Source organism: Phaethon lepturus, unplaced genomic scaffold (assembly GCF_000687285.1).
Source record: "Phaethon lepturus isolate BGI_N335 unplaced genomic scaffold, ASM68728v1 scaffold16766, whole genome shotgun sequence".
NCBI classification, from domain to species: Eukaryota; Metazoa; Chordata; class Aves; order Phaethontiformes; family Phaethontidae; genus Phaethon; species Phaethon lepturus.
This window is the reverse complement of record NW_010545735.1, coordinates 38,209-59,617: the sequence shown is the minus strand read 5'-3', so window position 1 is coordinate 59,617 and position 21,409 is coordinate 38,209. Positions and strand designations below refer to the sequence as shown.

General features: G+C 36.4%; 1 protein-coding gene across 1 annotated transcript in view; it reads right to left on the bottom strand.

Annotated features, from left to right (window-relative positions):
- Positions 1-3,657: 3,657 nt before the first annotated feature.
- Positions 3,658-21,409, bottom strand: part of AGPS (alkylglycerone phosphate synthase) — a 49,943-nt gene continuing 32,191 nt past the window's right edge. Inside the window, exons 14-20 of the mRNA XM_010289053.1 lie at positions 19,535-19,647; positions 17,781-17,850; positions 16,758-16,819; positions 14,815-14,904; positions 14,482-14,581; positions 12,582-12,639; positions 3,658-4,233 (exon numbers count right to left, since the gene is read on the bottom strand). Coding sequence (XP_010287355.1) covers positions 4,112-4,233; positions 12,582-12,639; positions 14,482-14,581; positions 14,815-14,904; positions 16,758-16,819; positions 17,781-17,850; positions 19,535-19,647 — 615 coding nt within the window. The 3' untranslated portion in view covers positions 3,658-4,111. The remainder of the gene's footprint in view (positions 4,234-12,581; positions 12,640-14,481; positions 14,582-14,814; positions 14,905-16,757; positions 16,820-17,780; positions 17,851-19,534; positions 19,648-21,409) is intronic.

The window sequence follows — 21,409 nt, the reverse complement described above, 5'->3', positions numbered from 1 at the left end:
GTAAAAATACTGCATTTTTATGCTGTTAATAGAAGGGAAACAAAATGCTTGACTGTCAGGTAGTTTTCTTCTTCTCGTGAACAAGCACACAAAAAACTTTGGATAATACTGAAAAATGGTTATAGTTCTACAAACTAAACCATGTCATTATTTCTCCTGTTCCCTGCATACTATGACTTTTGCAGTTTTTGAATAATACTTGAAGAAACTGCATCAACATAAGGCAATTCAACAGCTCTTTCAAGCGAGACGAAATTTCAGCCATTTTAGCTTAAAGGGCATAAAGGCTTTATAGCAAGAATGCAGATAACTTAGAAATACCTCTTGTGCTCACATGGGGTGCATTCTTGCACATAGAACTTTCAAGCAGATTCCAGGACCTGCAACAAGGAGGTTTTAAATGAGACACACGTGCAACAGCAGGAAACTATATACCTGTTGCAATAGCTTAATACAACAGGTCTTTGAAATACAGGGAAACCAAGTAAGACAAGGTATGGTCCTGTATTCTATTGAAAGGACTTTCCAAGAGCAGCTGAACATGGTCCCCTTGCTGCCCAAACAGGGAATACCAAGAAGGTGAAATTTCTGACCTGAGCAGACTAGCATTCAGGTGTTGTTTTGTCCTTTCTTTGTTGATACTCTCTTTTTCCTATTTTGCTTTACATGGGACACAAAAGCAGAGCCTCTATTAGCATGCATTTACAAATTCAATCTCATTTCTCTCTGCAAGTGCCAAAGCCTTGCCAATAGTTTTTCCTTAGGTAAGAGTTCACCACCAAATTAAAATGAACTGAAGATGACAGGTTAGTAGAATATATTTGTTTAGTTTCAGCACAAAACCACGTAATTGTTTAGGCCCATTTTCTTTTTATTAATAATATAAGGTTCTATGATCTCTTAACATTACAACTGAAGTTTTACAGTTAATCTCACACTAAAATGACAAACACTGTTTGGCTTTATTTGCAGAAAGTTAAGTTACAACCTTGATAAACATACATTTCCAAGATTGAGAAGCAATTTGTGTTTTCTGGATTTCAGTGCTAATATATCCCTGCCTTTGAAATTTGTTTCAGTTAATTAACTTTGCTACAGAAGAACTGGCCTGGTCTCTGTTCACAGCTGTAAGGCAAAGTTGACACCTCTAACTCAACCCATATACTGTAAGTCAAGTCAAGAAGAGTCACGCGGTTTTTTTGACTAAGATTTAGACCCTGGACCGATTTCTAACTGATTTTCCTCTTTTCCCCTCAAAACTTTTTTATAAAAGTCTCTTTAATGTAAACACATTTTGCAGTCAAGCCATACTCACTCTGCACCTTTCCTCCTTCAAAGGGAGCAGAAGCTGTGTAATTGGAAGCCATGATAAGCTTAATTAAAACAGCTTATAACTTACACATGGCCAAAATAGTCAAGCAAATGAAAAAGTAATGTGTTATGACAAGACACACTTCTGATCTGCATGGATCAAACTCTATTTCTAAACAGGCTGCAGCTATGGGAAGTCTTTAGAAAGAAGGAGGAGGAGTGGTGGAATACTTTAGTATTACAGAAGGGAAGATTTCTTTTAAATGGGTAATGGTCTGTGTGTATCTAGGTCTCCTGAACTTGCATTACACTTTCCTCTATTTTCATTAGTAGTTTAAATGTGAAATTAAAGACAGTCAGTAATACATGCATTTCAACACCACTTTCACTAAGCTCTGACCAGTTCATAAGATAGAAAAATATTTAGGAAGACAGCAATAGGGTGGCCATTAGAAAAAATATCCATTACATGTGTAGTTAATCTTTTCTTCAGAACTCTCCCATCACATTGCTTTGGGACCCTTCTAGCCTGTTATTTCACCTTCCCATAGGACAACTGACATGCAGTAAAAATCTTTACTGCATTTTAAAGCGCTTCAGAAGATAGTGGCTATTTAAAGGTTAGAAATAGTGAGTATAAGGAGCTTTTGCCTGTGTAATTTCAATACAAAAAGGGATGGGGATACCATAGTCAGAAAATTAAGGACTGGGAAGAATGTTGCAGAGTTGTGTAGTACTTTAAGTCAAAATCCTGAGAGCACTATTACTGAGCTATGACTACTTGTTTTAGCTCTGTGCTGTCATTCTGCAAAAAGGCTTCACATTCCTTCAAAATTAAATCTTCATAGTTATGACACATACTTCCATTGAGGCACATAAACACCCTTCATATTTACCAACTCCTAAAAGGCTCTCTATTTCAGAACAATACATGTGATCAGCAAGATGTCAGCTGTGGCCATGTAGTCACCATCATGCAGCATGTGAGATGAGGAAGCCCCTCTGCATAAACATGTACAGATTCACTTTGCTGAGACACCATGGTGTACTTAAAGAACGCTTAACCACAGTGCAAAGAGTAGCTTTCCTAAAGCAGACTAAGCCTATTGGGTTGGTTGCTGCTGAAATATGTACTCTGAGGACCAAAAAATGAAAATACAAAAAAAAAGGGTAGATTTTTATGTTGAAGTGTTGTGAAACAAAGACCATTTGAAATAAATCTAGCTGCATCACAAATACCACGTTAACATTCTATTTTATGATCTACAGATCATAAGTTTTCCTTAAATACCTTGACAGCATGCATTTTAAAGTGATGTTTTGAGTTTTCACTTTTTTTGATCATTTTAATTACAGAATTTAAATTAATCCTTAAACAAGTTCAACGTTGTCTGCTATGCAGTATTTTTCAAGCATTTTAGACTTTTTGGTATATTGCCAAGACTGAGAGCTAATTAGACAGTATTCTAAAATAGTTAAAAACAAAAATTAATTTTATCTTCTTCTCATCATTAAGGGCACTACCAATACAAAAGGTGTCCAAACTGACACTACAGAGCTGTGAAGCAGCTGAAAGGATAGTCTGTATTTTTATCCTATGCAATCATATATATTAATTATAAAAAATTGGATAATTTGCTCTCAGAAAAGAACCCACCTTAAAAATGGATCATGAGTATTGACAGATACTTCTAGTTTGTTTTACTGGTTAAGGTTCAAGTTTCAATGCAAAAATGCCTACTCTCATACGATACTGGTCAAGAAAATACTTCATTTTCTTAAAGTTAAATGGACAATTAAAATTGTGGTTACTAGTCAAGTAAATAGATGATTCATAAAGGCCATAGGAAACTGTACAAAACTAAAATGGGAAATCTCACTTTCAGGATGACAGTATGGTGTCCACTTAAGTGTTACTGTTTCAAAAGACAGTGCTGGGCAGTTTCATTTGAATAGCCAAAACATTTTTTTACTGAAAAAGATTTTGCATCTCTGCAAAACAAACAAAACAGGAGCAAAACCCATACACACTAGGACTGAAGTACAGATGAAGGCAAAGTTTTGTTACAAACCTGTTTTCAACATACAGTGAGAAATGTTCATTATACAAAACTTAGTGACTGACCTACGATTAATTTAAGATTATCCCAGCAATGCAAATACAACTCAGGACAGCTCAATCATGTAAGATTTTCCAACAGTACTACAGTGGGAGACTACAGAGTTTTAAAAGTAGTTTGACTTACATTGTCTCTTTCAATCAAAGCCTACATTTGTACTTTGAGTATTGGCTGGTTACAAGTCTGTTACATACTTAATCCTTCAGCACAGTGGAGTACTCCTTGGTGTTCTCTCATCTGTCTCCTGGCAGCTTTCCTTTAGCAAGAGGCTGGGTTGAGCAGCTGCGTCTGTAGAAAACACTGTTGTCAGTCTTTGTTCTCCTTGCAGGGGATGCTTTAGTAAGAAACATCTGGCAGTATCCAGCATTGAAAATACTGTCAGCTGTGCTGCCTAACCAAACTGGGAAAACCAAATTTGCATTTCCTGGTTGGTAATAAACAACCCACTGGGCACAAAGTGTAAGAGCATTGTAAGTAAAAATCCATAAACATTAACAGTGATGTGTACACTTTATTGGGGGGAGGGGGAAAGGAGTGGCAAAAAAAAAATCAATGTAAGTTACTAGTTTTTAAAGTTTAGTCTATGTCATATTTGATTACTGGGATATCAATACAATGAAAGTGGAGGAATTTCAACAGTAATTTTGAAGAAGTTTTAGTACATCATGTTGTGCAGGGCTTTATAAAAGATTTTTGTTTCCAAAGATGTTATTGGGGTCCACATATTCTTTAACAGATCTCAGCATTCCCAGGCCAACATCAGAGATGCTCTCCTTCATCCATCGTTTCCGCAATTTGCCTACTGGAAAAACAAAAACAAAGTGTTTCAATATATGGCAGGATTCTAGGAGCCAATCAATCTTGTGACCATGAATGAATAAACACTGTGTGATAAATGCTTTTATTCAAAAATGAGAAATGTTTTGCTTTATTTGATTTATTGAGCCCACCAGACTATCAAGCTCATTAAGCTCAGCATACTCCCAGAGGAAGACTGTGTTCCACACTGTCTACTTTCTTCAGAAACTATGAAATTTAGATGAAGCTCAGGCTGAAATGACATGTTCTATTAAAATAGGGAATTTGTAGTAAGTTTTAAAAAGCCAAACTCATTTTGTAGGAAACTGAAGAGGAGATTACTAAAAGCAGAACCCTAGACCTCTTAATTGCTTTAAAGTGAAAACATAACTCAATAATCAAACTTAAAACAGTACTGGTTTAAAAAGCAAAAAATTATTTTCCAAGGAGAAGGCTTAACACCTAGTTTTAAATCAACAAAATACCTTATTTCGTTCAGAAACTTTTGCACAGGCTGGTAATTGCTCATACGATTACACAATAGCTTTGTTTGCCATGTAAAAAATGGATATTCAGAACATATACCAAATACAAAGCAAAGCTGAAAAACCAGTCATTTAAGAACTCATTTCACTAGTCTTACAACAGTCCTGTTAAATGGCTGAGTGTTCAGATACTAATTAACCAGGTCAACTATGATTTAATAGATCATTCACAATAAAGGACATTTTTTCATTAAACACACTATAGCATTTAACTTGTCGGCCTGAAACACAGTCCATTTGTCAGTATGATGCGATATGGTAAAGGTTTGAGAGACGGATGCGTTAAGAGTATCTGAAGCTAAATTCAAGCCATCTTTTGTGCCCTGTTCTCAGGGTAACTATCAAACTGTCATCACAATAATAAATTACAGGGACACCTCTGGAGAACAGAGTATATTTGTTTATACCTTAAGGAATATGAATTAGTCACAATGCCAACTGAAAAAGCAAATAATGTGAGAAAGAATGAAATTTGCAGTTTGCTAGAAAACAACTATTAGCAGCATGCACGTCAAGAGCAAAATCATAACTGAAGGACAAGAGAATTTGTCATGTGGTAGGAACTGTGGTTGTATTTTGCAGCCCAGCTCAAGAAAAAATCCCCATCTGTAAATATACCATTACTACCATTTGACTGTCTGAGCAAGTTGATGTAGTATTAAAGTATCCCCAGGTAAAAGTCAACTACTTCTACAAAAAAAAAAAAGAATCATGATGTGGCTTGACCATCACCTCAAGTCACTCACACCGGCTCTTACACAAGCAGCTGAAGAACAGTCATTATCATTCTCAAATGTTATCTGTAATGTAGTTTCAGTGAATGTGTCCTGTGGTTATGGATGTAATTGTCCTGAAAAGACTGCAAACAACTGCTCCAACAAGATGGAGCACATTAGAATCACAGCAGGATGCCCAACAGCTAGCATGCCTGCCTCTTTTACACCTCCAGTAATAATGCAATTCCACAAGGAACTGAACTAGTGTCTGAGCAGCACCAAACAGTCGTTGCATATTTAATGAAGTCGCTCACCAAGTGCTGGAAAACAGAAGGTGCTTGGAGTGCATCATTAGTTCTGTCAAAGTGATAATTTACACATCTATCTTGTCAAATTTTCTATGGTTTATACTTTTGCAATAATAAATCTAACATACATTTGATTAGTGAACTGGAAAGAAAAAGCTGTACTATAGTTACGAGCAGTCCTTCACAAACATGTTCAATGAAAAGATTTTAACCCCTTGACAACAGTAGGTTGAGCCCCTGCTCCTACTGTTCATGTCTAAGATATATATGGATTTTTTAGCTGCTGAAGTATTCATATTAGAAGTAAAAAGCATTGAAGCAATCTTGCTCTTAGAATTCTAAGATGGTCCATCTGATTAAATGCAAAATAAACCAAGTGAAGGAAAGGCCCTGTGCAGATAAGAGCACCACTTAGAAAAGCAATGTTTATATCTGTTTCAGTTCAGGTTAGCACCATCCTATAAGTATTCTGGTCCTCCTCCACAGGATGATCCAATTAGCTTCAGGGATGAGAAGGGAAAAGGAGGAGGAAGAAAATGCCATAACAGTAAAAGATGTTACCATGAACATAAAAATCATTACAAGTGGCAAAGTTGCTTAACTCCACTCTCAGGCTAGCCAAAGAACAGCTTTGGGCTCAAGGAAGCCTTAACTTCCCCAACAATAAGAGGTCACAGTTAAGCCTGATCTTACCATGGACTAGAGAAAACCTCCTTTCCATTTCTAGCCTACAGAAAATAGACCTTTTAGTTTTAGGCCTAGACGATGCCATTTATATAGAACTGACATTTGAGACAATGCACAGAACCAGGTCTTACCCAAGCATCTACCACTTATGGGCTCTCAGCCCAGTATAAGTTTTAACTGAGAAAAGTGAGATGAAATTCACCTGATTCTATATGCTACAGCATAACATTATTAATAGGGCTCTCAAATCAGCCTAACATTGTACAATTAATTTTTAGTAGCTTAACAAATCACTACTTCTCAACTCTCTATACACCTATATAGTATCAACAGCTATACACACCATTACACACACATTCCTTGTTGCCCTAACTGGAAACAAATACAGCCATTCCTTCTTGCATCATCCTCCTCTGAAGACACCTAATCTTGCATCTTAATTATCCAAGATGAAGTGCAACAGAATTATTTTTAAAGTTTTATAAGTGGCAAGTGCCCTGTTCCTGAGGTGGGCTGAGCAGTCTAATGTCTTAAAATATTCACTGCTAGGAAGCCTGAAGACTTCAATCTGAAGCCCAGCCTATTACAGAGACCATAAACACTCTAGCACAACTGACAGTCCATTTCACACAAAGTACTTCAGGCCAGAAAAACCAAGAAGCTTGTTCAGTAGCAACTCTCAAAGACAGTCCAACACCACTTTTATTTTTGCAGTATTTTCAGGTTTTATCACCATTATATTATTCTTTTATACATGGACTATTGAGCTAAGTAACTTTTTCCCAGTTCTGATACATGCTGGTCCAGCCCATAGCTGGTTTCATTAGAAAAGTTGTTCATGCTTCCAGTGCCCTTTTAATCTGTTGCAGAATAAGATACACTTTGGTGAGGTGCAACCATACTCTACGCTGCTCCTGTGGAGTCCACCCTTTGAAAAAACCAACCAAGCAAACATGTACTGACACTATATTAATTGCCAAAAGTGACAACCGTTTCCCATGTGCACAGTTTTTCAAAGAGAAGTGCTTTAGATGGACAGCATGTACCTGCTGGCCATAGAGAAGATTAAATAGGAGTACAGGTCTCCTGGCTTACAAAGGTTACACTTGCTCATCTTTGAAAATGCATCTGGATAGCTGCAAAAAAAATCTGGCTGCTTAGGATGGAGCTAGCAAACAGCAGGCAGCAATAGGTTTTCTCACTTTTGGAATATGAAGTACTTGGGAAACACACGAACAATCTTCTAAGTAAAGTTTCAGTGTAGCTGCTGGATCCCAGGAATGACTTTACACCCATGCAGAACAGATTTCTAGCAGTGTGTGGTCCCAGTGGAATAGGCTCTAGTGGCACTGCATGGGGCCCTAGACTTCCTCTGCTCCAGCCCTTTCAACTTGAAGAGGCAGTTATTGCAGAGCAGCTCTACAAAAGGAGAAGCAGTAACAGGTCATAAGAAGGATGGGGCTCTTCCAGTTGTTGCATGCTCTTACTGAAGCTGGTTGCCTCTATGGAAAGCATCTCTCTGCTCTTGTAATTGCTTAATTGGTTGTTACTCTTCCAGAGAGAGTTCTTTAATACTGAGAAAGGTCAGTGCATTAATCTAGTACTGTGGTAGTGCTGGAGTATATTAGACCAGCATACCTGAAGTCTCCTGCATAATTAACACAACATCACTGCAACATCTTGCACATTTTCACTTGATATCTAAACAACTTGGGTACTTTCAAGATCTGTGTTGATGAATCAGAAAGTCCTTTGCATTTATGTGGTGGAAAGGCACTGAAAATGCCCATTCTATTAAGACTTTCAACAGACCAAGGAGGAAAATACAACTGCATTATTATATCACATAAGGTTACTCCATGTCTGACAAATGACAGTATAAACTCATTGTAATTAGCAGAGCAATGTCTAGTTTTAAGATGAAAGTATGATCAGTCTCCAGTGCTTAAGGTAAAGGTAAGAAAATACTTCTCCTGTGTAGGGGAGAAAAGATTGTGTTCAACTCCCCATATAAAAGGTATTTTATAATTCCGGATTTTGTAGTTTCTGAGTTAATTACTGTAGTGTATAGTTTAAGCTACAGCCTCTTAATGATGCCAAAGGTTTGCAATGAACTGCAATGTCAAACATGCAATTGAATGCAAATAAGGTGTGGGGTCTTTTTGGGTTTGTATGGAGTTTTTTTAGGGTTTTATGTTTGGTTGGTTTGTGGCTTTTTTTCGGTTTGGTTGGGGGGTGTTTTTTTGTTTGGTTGGTTTTTGGGTTTTTTTGTTTTTTCATTTTTCCTACATAAACTGCCAGGAAATTGATACTGTAACTAAACTTGTGGAGTCTGGGCTGCATTAGCCTTTATTCTAGTCAATCTGTCTAGAAAGTGGAAGAAAATTAGTTCTATTACCTTATGTGACTAAATGGAGGTGTTTTCCTCAAACCCACAAGCTGATAATTGTTTCCTTAAGTAACCAGTTTTAGTTAGAACATTCCATGCAAGGGAAACAATCTACCATTAATTTTTTACGCATGGGTGCTTAGCTTGGTAATACAGAAGGGATCAGGCCAAATCCAGCCAGTTCCCTTCTGATGCTGTACGCCAAAGGGGTTATAGTTGTATTTATACAGCAGTCGTACCTACTGATACTTCCTCAGTACATGTTATTTCATGTATACAAAAAAAAGCCTGATTTTATTAAACAGGAATTCAAGAATGCCAGGTGTGACACATCATATGGGTGGTTTTAGGGCTTGTCCTAAATGGTCAGAAGAATCATTTACCTAAACTTAAACTTGTATCTACCTGAAATTTGCATTCCTAATGCTGCTTCTTAAATGCTAAGTTTCTAGAAGCTAACGCTGGCTCTAGCAATCCTTACTTACGTTACTCTCAAATCTAAAGATGCTCCCAGCCAGGAAAGCAGAAGGATCAAAGCTGTGTTCCAAGATGTGCGCTATCCTTTTCTAAGTGCAGGACATAGTCAAAACAAGGTCAAAACTATTATCAAGACTGTAAAATCTCATGTAGGAAATGAGGACAACGAATGCTACAATTAGGATTATCTAATTCCCAAATACCTTTCAAAAACTTTTACTAAGTCACAAATCATGTCATAGCATTAGTTAAAAGGGATAGAGAAAGCGTAAGAAACCACTTCAAAGTCCCACACTAAAAACTACTTTAAAACCACTAACAAACCTTTTCAACAGTTTGTTCACAACAAATTTAGTGAGAAATAGACCTACTACATTTAGACAAGACTGCCAGGTTCATAAAAAAAATCTGATAACCTCCTCTATAAGGATCAATTTCTGATGCACTGGAGAATGGCTGAATTCCCATTCCCAGAATGGCTGCCTAATAAGTGCCTATTTGATCAGCTATGTATTTTGGGTGTATTCTTCTAGCAATACATATGCCTCAGATTCTTCCTAAATGTAAATTTTGTTCATTACATAATCTAGAAACATTATCAAGTGTTATAACTAACGTTAAAGTACGAGAACCATTCCTGACACTTACCAATTAGATCTAAATATTTGAAAGTCAAGAGAGACTTCAGAAACAAAAGACAATTTGATTAAAAGGACAAAGTCATTTAAGTTGCAGTATCACTAATGACATCCAGATCTATAAAACAAAAAATCCAGATATTCTACCACAAAATACAAGTAACTGTTGCATTGAGAGGATAAATTCATTACACAGGTGTGTATGTCTGGCTTTGCTACAGCTTCTTGTGTTCATGAGATGCTTGCTGTACAAGGCTGGTATTGATACACTTCTGCAATTTCTTTGTTGGAATGTTGTTGTTCTTATATATTGCAAGGTGTAATCTTTAATTAATAAAGATTTACATTAATAGAAGTTACGCTTCTTACAAGTTTTAAGTCTCAAAAGTCATTGGGGGGGGTCTTCTCACAGTATTGCTACCTTTAGTGAGTCTTGCCTAAAAACTACAATATTTTTCATTAGCCTGGAGGAAGGGGAAGAGAGAAGAGATACTGAGATTGAAGTAGAATCCAAAGTAAAATCATTCTGGAGTTACTCTTCATAAAATTAGAAGTATCATGCTTTCAGTTCCCGCTATAGATTGTAGCCATGTGTATACCTGGCAGTTAGTCCTTCCCCCAGCTGTAAAGTAATTTAGAGCTTTACACATCTCGAATGATCATATATGACCACTTCTTCACTCAAGGAGTATATGAAGATTGACTTAAGCAGGCTTTGTATTTCCTATAGCCTCAAGTCTCAGACTACATCTGTTTTCTTTGATACACAAAACCAGAGTTAAAATAGCTCCATTTATCACGGTGTGATTGTAGGCAGACAAACCAGCCTGTCTGTTTCCAGATAGGGAAAACAACTGTTATTAATCACAATTACAAGACAAATACTAAAAGGAATTGCACCAGTATTTTTGTTTATCCCACACAACAGACTAGTCAGCAGTGGTAAGAGTGACAAGGCCTGAAGGTCAGTAAGTAAAACTGATACGGTTAGGCTAATTCTCTGCAGCACATCTACTAAGCACTGGAAAAAAATGGATCTTAAATATCATACACAATGAACTGCCAGACAAAAAAAAAACATTCAAAGCAGAAAATATTTATCAGTATAAGAGGCAGTCACACATACAACAGGAGCATAAAAAGTGTAACAGAAACCAAGTTTTCCATATTTGTGGAGTCAGAGTTCAAGTGTGCAAGGATTTGAAAGTGCTACACATTTTTTTTTTCTTGTGCAACATATGCTGTAAGCAAGGTTTCATATGGTGAGGATAAATACATCCAAGTATGTGACAAGCTCCAGCTGCATGCGAGTTAATGGATGAAATGTTATTCACAGTAAAATACAGCTGCCACAGCAGGGGAGAGCACAATAGTACATCAAGGGGGTAATCTTACATCCCATGTGCAGGAATTGACTGGTCCACTATACCACCATATTAAAGATTTAATCAGAAGACAGTAAGAGCATATTAAACAAAAAATACTGAAACTGTTTTCACTCATGTTATCACCTACACACCTTTCAATATCCTGATATTGCTAACACAGAGTCCTTTTCAGTTTCTCTCAAAGCTAGATGCCTGAGAACAGCCGTAGCTACAAGTTTCAAGTCCAGGAAGTCACCATGTTTTAAAGTACAGTTTCTACCCTTTTGTTTTCCCCACATAGAGCTTTCTTAGAATTACACAGTTTTTATCTAGTTTCCAACCATTAGATCACCACTTGTTTGCTCTGATTTCTGTGGCCAGGTAATGCCCCAAGACAGCTGAGAGAAGAAATGTGTTAAGTTAACCAGTTTAAAGCAGGTAGCTACAAACTGACTTCACAACAAGTCTTCCTAACAGCATTATGTAGAACACATGCAATCAAATTAGGCTATATGAATATTTGGGAAAAGCATATGTAAAGCACCGGGTATGTGAAGTATCACTTAGACATGACATTGGTTCTTAATATTAAAGCACAAAATAGCTTGCAAAGAGGCTAGTAACTCAGGGAAAGTAATTCCCAAACTCCAGGAGGAAACCAAATAATCAGAAGCCATTAATATAAATATTTACATAACATCAATTATGCAACAAATGGTAGATCGCAACACAGCCCAGTTCACAGTCACCAGCTCTTTTATGCAAATACTTTCACTAAGTGCTCTGGTATTAGGGCTAACAGCATTCATCTAGCCACAAGGGACACTAGACTGTCTTAAAACTGTGGGAACTCTCATTTGAGGTCTTTCTAACTGAATATATCTCTGCACAAAGTTCAGTAGAACTTTAGGACAAACCGATCAATTACATTTTCAGGTTCTCAGACAGCCTGCAGACTTCCTATCAAAGGTCTGAAGCTAGTGCTCATAATTACAGCACATTGTGTGACTGACTTGACATCAAGCAAACCAGGCCTAGGGACACTTCCCCTGAAAATCTGACAAACAGGTGAGAAGTTTCTGGAAAGAATGCCAGGAGATTCCAACCCCCAGTAATTTCAATTAATGCCTGTGAAATATCTTTCGGAGTTCTACTACAAACTATTTTATGTACTCACAAATATTTAGCAGTATCAGACACATTAATATTAGACTGAGAACATTACCTCCATGGTGATGTGACAGACTTCCTCCATTGGCAAGTATTTCTTCTCTAGCAGCCCTCTAAATTGGAAAGATAAGGTATATGTTGAATAAATCAACAGCAAACACACAAGATGGCAAGCATTTCACTAAAGCCAAGCATCCTACTCCTTTACATAGGTGTATGAAAAGTTTCATAAGTAATTAGGGTACACAATACAGGTAAACATTTTCCTTCAAGTCTGCAGATAAATATAAGTGACAGTTTTCCAAACAAACATTATCAAAACCAGGAGATTTAAAATGGCATCTGTTACAACAAATCACAGAATCACTAGGTTGGAAAGGACCTTCAAGATCATCAAGTCCAACCATTAATCCAGCACCACCATGTCCCCTAAACCATGTCCTGAATCTATTATTCCAGAATGGAATATTCTGGATCGCTTCCCCTCGCCAAAACTAAAATAGTCTAGTGGCTGGGATGCTCATCTGGAAGATGGTTAAGTGCCTTCTGAAAAGGAAATTGCAAGTAAGAAGTTTGAAAACAGGCTCTTCAAAGTGATTCAAGATCCTTATTCAGACCCAGATCTCCAAGATTCCAGTCAAGGAAGTGAGGTACTTCACAACTGATAACTTTCATGGGTGAAGTTTATGGCAGAAAACAAAAATATAGATTTTTATGTTAAGAAATATTCAAACACTTTCAAGCTCTAGAATCTTCTTTCTCATCCAGCTCTGATTACGAATAGAGAGCTTCAAAGGTTGTAACAAAGAAAGCTTCCCTAAGCACAAGCACTGAATTTTTTTTTTTTTCAACAAGGCTTACTTCTTTAGGAAAAATGTACATAACCACACCTATGCAGTTAGAGATTTTTTCAGTCTGCCACAGAATGCATATACTTGGTTGGCAAACTCACTTTGTTAGGTTTAAATTTAGTCACCTGCAATGGAACACATGCATCCAGGTGATCACAATGCTAACTAATTCCAATAAACACTAATATCTAAGTATTAATAAAGTTTCATTAAACAAGCACGCAAGTATTACATTCTCCAATGCCCTAGATTCAACAGCACAGAAGCCTCAGAACTTGTAAGTAAAACTTTACATCTGCTTGCCAAGTTCACAAGAAATTTATAAAGAATAAGCATGAGAAGAGTGATATCCTAGTTGTAGACTACTTCTCCACACTCCTATTAACAATTTTCTGGTGCAGACACTTTAGCATATGAACCAAAAGGTACAATGAAAAGCAGTTTGTCCTTTTATGTTTAAGTATTACATCTTCAAGGCAAAAAGGATATTGGTTTCCCCTAACTAGACAAGTGTAGCATTTCACCAGCGAAAGTGTTAAAGCAGAGAGTTATTCTGGAGGTTTTTTTGGTAAATGTTGAAGTAGCTTATAACTGGTCTAACACAGCAGACTTAGACCAGCACTTATCTAGCCCTAAACAGAAATAATCACAGCAGTTAATTCTCTGAAATAGCATGAGACCCTCACATTCATTATTCTCTACACGCAGCACTATTAATAAAGAACAGTCTTGATAGTTTTACCATATATTTTAAAGACAAATTGAATATTAAGTGAAAGAAGTAGCTTTGTAAATAATGGAACTAAGGAAACTCTTGTTTCCCATGGATTTGGGTTTTGCCGTCCAAGAACAAATGCCAGTTCAAGCTTCCCTGTACCTTAGTCATATGTTCATTTACTGATGTCTAGAAAAGTTACCGTGCAATCTTTCTTCTACTTGGTGCACTATTAGTGTGCACCTCCTTCCCTAACTGCTAGTGATCAAAGCTTTACAAACAGACTTTTGAGATCCTTCCTGCAAAATTCAGTTTGGCCAATGGGTTCACTACATATTATTACAGGACATCAGCTTCTCCCCCTTAACTATTGTTCTTATATACATTACCTCAATTTGTTCATAGACATGAATAGGATCACTAATTCCTCTGTAGTTAAAGGCAAAGTAGAAGTAGACACATGCACCTGCATCGTAAGTCTGTGTCACCCTGTTGAAGAGAACTGCATTACAAACAAAACTTTATGGTATTAAGCCACCCACTACGTGACATTACACAATTCATAAGGTTACTTATTTAAAAGGGTAGCACCTTTTTTTAGTTTTCTTTAATGTTTTGTATCTTTTTTGCTCATACTTCACAACTGACTCAATGCTATGACCAAGAGTTGAAGCTCTTAAATAAGTCATTACATTACATATTTAAGTTGTTGCATGGCTTACCTGCAGGTAGAAAGAGGAGCAAACTGAACACCCTTTTCTTTGCATTCTCTTACTATCCTTTCCTTTACATTCCTACAAAGGTCCAAAACCCTGTAACAGAAAATACATTAAAATATAAAAATCTTAGTATATGATTTTATACAACTTCCTAGAAAACACAACTTCAGCTTCAATTATCTTTTTTTAAAAGTATAATCTAACAAAACAGAAGACTGCCTTCTAGGACCAGTTTCAAGTAGCTTAGATTTTATTCTAAGAATAAAATAGTCATCACCAAGACTTCACTAGCATTGCTTTTTCTGTGCTTCTGAATAGCAAGTGTACTCTGAAGCACAGTATGTAATGAAAGCTCTTTTCCATAAGGACTAGGAGTCAAAAGCATTCAACAGAAAATGGAGGTTACCCACTTCTGCATGTCTTTATTTTCTCAGCAAGAGAGCCTCAAATTTTTGGCAAAGTAGTTGACAAATACAGCTCACAGTAGAAAGAAAGCCTGAGAACTCTAAGGCCTTGTATACTCTGCTTAATACCATACCTTTGGTATGTTGCAAGGCCAAAACTGGAGATACTCCAGCTGTGTACTAGTTTGCCAGCTTGAGGTGTTACAGCTCTAATATGGCAATGAGCTATTAAACCTTGTCATAAGCCATACTTGTTTTGCTTTTGGTTTTGTTTGTGGGGTTTTTTTCCACCACCCCTCCTTCCAGGGCAGACCCAGGTGCATCCAAAGTGCTAGAACAATTGAAAGAAATCATTGTTTTTCAAATGACCATTTCTTTAGTTATACGTTCTCCCACCAAGGTCTGCAGTGCTATACTATACAATTCAGATTTTTAATACATTTTACACAGAGTTACAGCTGCTTTGGAGATTGAGAGAAGTAATACATGAGAGAAATTTATCCATTTAGTGAATAAGTAGTAAAGCTAAATATTTTATTCAACTATCTCCAACCAGTCAGGAACAACATAACTGATTTATGGAAAATTACATAGTTCTTGTGAGTCAAAGTAGAAAGTTTTTGAAAGCATTTGCTCTGGTGAGGACAATTACAAATATTTTCTTAGTTTCTTCGATAAAAAGTCATTCTCTCCTGAAATAAGGAAGAGGCAAAACAAATTGGTGACTAAGCAGTTCGCATAATTCAAGATCTACAAAGCTAAAGAGAAATTTTACTTTAAAATTGTCCTCAAGTTTCTGCCACCCATTTAAGATACTATGCCAATCTTCAGAGCAGAAGCTGGAACTTACCACTGCCACTGAATTCAATAGCAAAGATACAAGCTTGCCAGTTTAATTCACCACACTTTGCACACTTTCCACTATGCGTTAAATACCGTAAAGCTTTGATCAAATCACTTTAGATCCTGTACAAGAGGTTTCTGGCTTACCAAATGGACAGAAGCATCCAAAATGATTCCATATATTAAACTTTGTTGTGGTCAAGTGTTTCTCAACCATAGCTAACAGATAAAATAAGCTTAGGAAAAAAATTTATCTTGGAAAAGAGCTGTCTGTTCAGTTCTTTCCTTTCTCTGCATTACTGAGGAAAAAAAAAGTTTTTGACCTTCACTACAAACTTTTCTGTTTGAAATGCACTGCTTATCCCACACATGTGGCTGCTTAACACACAATACAGTTACTGTCACCACTGTCCAGCTTCCTAAAGTGACCAAATTCAAGTCCTGAATTTGTCACAGTAAGCTAACTTAAGTAGAAATATTACTGAATGCTTGCCTACATTGCATTTACAAAATCGTGATACATCATTTACTAGCAACTTTAGCAAGAACACATAGTGCAAGACTGAAGCACATCAGGGAGCATCCAATACACATAAGGCATATATTAAATTAAGTTTCCCCATGAGCAAGCGTGAGTTAGGAATAATTTGAATGAAATAAAGTACAAGTTTTAAGCAATTCAACGAATAATCAGTTTACCTATCCCAAGGAACAGATGTCTCAAATGATTCTCCTATTACGTAGTAATCCAAGCCCAGGTCCTAATAAGTAAAGGAAATTATCAGTAACATTCAGCATCAACATCTGAGATTCCAGTGTATTCTACAGAGCTAACAGTTGAGCAACTTTGCTAAGTAGGCTTTCTGTTTTTCTCATACAAACTAGCTAAAGACACCCATCTGTCCCAGTGACATTAGTTTATAATTATGGAAATAGGTAGCTCTTCAAACACACAGATGACAAACGTTTTGATGTCACAGCTATAGTGAGACAACTTGTCAGACTGTCAGTATGCCTACACTAATCAAATATTTGTAATATTACAGCATCAAGCCAAGAGCTCCACTGTGCTAACCAATATAATAACTAGTAGAAACATTCATTTGGAATGTAATTCCTACGTAGGTAGAATAAAGACATATAGCCTGATGAAATAAAGGGAAATCCAGTGATTTGTCCCTGACTGTAAAAGCCAAGTGCAATCTAGCACTCAGGATGTGCATTCTATTTAAAAAAAACAACACACCTCTCAAACAGTAAGGCTAAAAACCATAAGAACAGCTGCAGAAGTTCAGGCTAAAGATCCATTTGTCCTGGAATACTAATTCGAACCACAGCCATAAGCAGATATCCAAAGAAGAGTAAGAGCTGAGTGAGCGCATGAGTATTTCAAGTACTCTCCTAGCCTCCAATTACATTCAACCTGTAGATTTGTAAGTCGGATCTCATTTATTTAGCAACTGCTAGTGGATTCTTCAATCTAATTTTCTCTACCATTTATTAGAAACTATTAAATAAATTAATGTTTTTATGGTGTTTTGCAGATGAAGTTCCATGAGTAAACACTAGTCAGAAATGGAAGAGATACAACCTCTGGGAGAAGTTTGAGATATCAGCCAAGGCAACCTACATTTAGATTTCAGAAAAAGCAACTTCAAAAAGACATCTCTATATTTTGTTATATTAACAGAAGTCTCAGCAGGCAGGCAAAAGGTGACCTACCCGAAGGTAAGCGATGACAAACGTCAGCATATATCCTCTCTGTCCATTATCTTCTCCTGCTGCCAAGCCACTGCAATTAACAAGAATTTAATCAACTTTCCAAAGCAGTCACCAGTTTCCAGAAAGAATTAAAAAATACTTTGATTACCAAACACATGCAAGTTTAGCTGTCTAATCTGCATCACAACAGTTGCAAATAGTAGGGTATTTTCTTCACTAGAAATGAGAAGTTACTTTAGACCAGATGTACTCAACTCTTTGCATTCCTCTTTTCATTCCATAATCTGAAGAGATGAACAATTAACAAAACATTTGACTTGATATTAAAACAAGTCTTCAAACACCACAGAAGAGTAGGTGAAACAGAACTAGACAGAGTATATTCTTGATGTTCTTTGGCAGGAATATGTATAACTACATTTCTAAGCTTGTTGGATTTGAGCACTTGTATGCTCACAGGTCATGAGAGCAAGACTACTGACTTAAGATCCCAAGCGCATAAGTGATGTGAATGGATAAAAAAAACACAGCACTAAGGAGAAAAAGGAAACCTTGCTTTTGCTAGTCTATCAAGTTAGGAGCATTATGAAAGTCTTTGGTTTTAATTATTGGTTTCTGAGAACAAGAAAGTGTCATGTATCTGTAATGAGTTTTCCTAGAAGATCCTATAAAACCAAGGGGGGGGAGGAATTAGACATCCTGAAGAAGGATAGAATTAAAGCATTTTAGACCATTAATGATTAAATGGTTTAGCATCTTATACCAGGTTAAACTATTAAATACTTCACTAAAAGCCTTAACTAAGCAGCACAGACAACACCATCTTTTAACAGACAAGTTCCCCCCTTATCGATACACTATCTTGAAATTCCAAAATACAAGAAGATTCACAGTTTAAGCCTTTTCTTGCATTAGTTATTATAAAATAACTAAAATGCTCTTTAAGATCAAGAGCAATGTTATTCTTATCACTGAATGTTAGCAAGCTGCTCACATGAAATCCCACTTTAGAAACTATTTTAAGTGGTAGAATGAAAGAACAAATTTCAAAAAGTATAGCCTTGAAATGGATAAAACAATATTTATATATATTTGAATAGTTGAGACTACTGTACTAGCAATAACTTTCTTAAAAAACAAGAAGTATATTCTTGACAAATACTTCAATGACGGTTTTCATCAATCACACTTAATCAAAGTAGAAGGACAGAAACTACCTGATGATTACTCAGCCTGCCACCCAAATGCTTTCTTTTATCCTTTATAAGGATAGAAAACAGTCTGTGGGAGAGAAATTCACTGCGTTCCTTTAACTAAACACAAACACCTCTTAAACAGGCTTCTTTTATTCATATGCTCACATCAATTTTACTAACATTTAATATTACCCTTACGATTTTGTCTTCCCTCTCTGTAGTTAAAATAGAGTCTAATATTGCAAAACAAGCAGCTTCCACGTCTATAAGCAATTACAAGGACTAGTTTCCATTTTAGTAACATCAAGCCTAGATTTAGTCAAATACTTATTTTTCTGCAATACGCAGACAGCTAAAGTTTTTCAGTAAAGTTACCTATTAACACAAGCCATATTTCTCAAAGGGAACATTCAGTAGCTAATTGATTATTGCCACTTCAAACTTGTAAACTGAGAACATATCCATACAGTAATCACTATAAAAAGATATGGTAATCCTATTTTTTTCCTAGTCAGTTATCCCCCAGCTTCATATGAAAAAGTTCTTTGAAAAGCATACCCAAACTTGGTGGCAATATCATAGACTTGCTTTTCATGCTGAAGAACCTTCTCTCTGTCACCCTCAAAAAGCAATGTAGCTACACACAGTATGTTGGGATCAAATCCTTTAAACTGCGAAGAGAGAAAACTGTATTATGTCCTAGCCTATGTGGTAGAATACAAGCAACAAGTTTTTACTTTTCAAATATACAGCACATGCTCTGGTTAGTAAGTGTTGTTGCAACTAAGAGAAAGATTAGGAGAAAACATCATTCAAAAATTTACTCCCAAAACAATAAAGTTTTTCCTTGACAGGACAAACATTCACAAGTCCAGTGAAATAACAGATTACATCTGTCACCTTTTTTATCCTGTTAAAAGGCAGGATAGACATAACAGCTGTCTACCTACGCCGAAGAAAAAACAGGTCTTAAATACTTTGAGCAATAGGGAGACATCTATACTCTATATATTCCTGTATTAAAGCAGGAAGATGGCTATGATGACCATAAACAAACGTCACTGCTCTCAAAACAGTTCTATCAGCAGTGTGCCACAGAAAATCTCTATGCTGGGAAAAGCACTATGGAAGGAAAATAACTTCCAACCTTATGGCAGAGAGCATATCCCAGTGGAAATGGGAAAAGAGATATGAAAGGTTTAACAGTAATGCAGTCAGCTGTCTGTATGGCTTTGTTTCAGGAGTAACAGTCAAGAGTTATCTTCACAACTAGTCCAAAAAGAGCCTTATTTTCTACATACCTTTTTTATTAATTTGCTCCAGTGAACTACCACTACTAAGCAGGTTTCAGAAGGAATGGACATGAATATAAAGTTGCATTAAAATTTAGTGATGTTTTCCACAGTTAAAAAGGGTAAAAAAAAAATCTATGACTTAGAACAACTTATTTTTAATATGTGTATTGACCAGCAATTCTTTTTTAAAGCCTTTCCCCTTGCAGTGGCATTCATCTTTTCCAGTCTCTACTCTTCTTGTGGTAACTCGTTACTTAAGCACCAAGCAAGATTATATGAAGTTACACTAATAGTCAAGAGATTGAAATTTACCCTTTAGGCACAACACTATTCTGAGAAAAATCCCAGTTAGTTGCTATTCCTTTTATTATTCCCTTAGCTGAATAGATTAACTGTACTGGAAGTTAACTGAAGGTACCAAGAGGGTCCAAAAAAAATCATCAAGGAGGCAAAGTATCTTTGGCTGGAGGACTGAGTTATCCCATGAGCTCAAATCTGCATGGTAATACCCAAAGACATCCAAATTAATATTTCTGAAAAGGATATTGCATCCTACCACCCCAACAAACCATCACCACAAACACTACTGTGAAACAGAACATACTTTCCCAGACAAAGGATCTTTCTTACCCCTTAGTCTTACAAAAACAGCATTGCTAGCATAAATAAAAAATAAATATTGTTACTACAGTGATAACTCTAAGCACAAGAATAAAAGTCTACTATACTAAGATGCTACTCACTGTCCCTTCTCATTCTAAAACCATTTCTACTTCTAGTATGAATCCTTTCATCTATTCTGCCATCTTTTGGCTGTGATGCTCAGGTAACAACTTGCACTTCTCTTTAAGAGGCACAGGAGGAACTAGCTACAGTGTGAACTAGTAGACAAGCAATACCTAGAGTATTCATCTATCAGTGAACAGTCCCAGACTACATGGAGCAATAAACCAGAAAGACTTTGTCCCTATTCTCTCAAGTAGTATCAATTAAATGACTAGCATTTCATTCTTTTATTGAACAGAGTAGTCTGATGTTTGTTTTCTTTTTGTTTTAAACAGGGAGCAATTCACAGATGAAGTAAGTGTAAGATGGATTTGAGTATCTTTGTCTCAGTAATACCTGCAATATCAGGGCC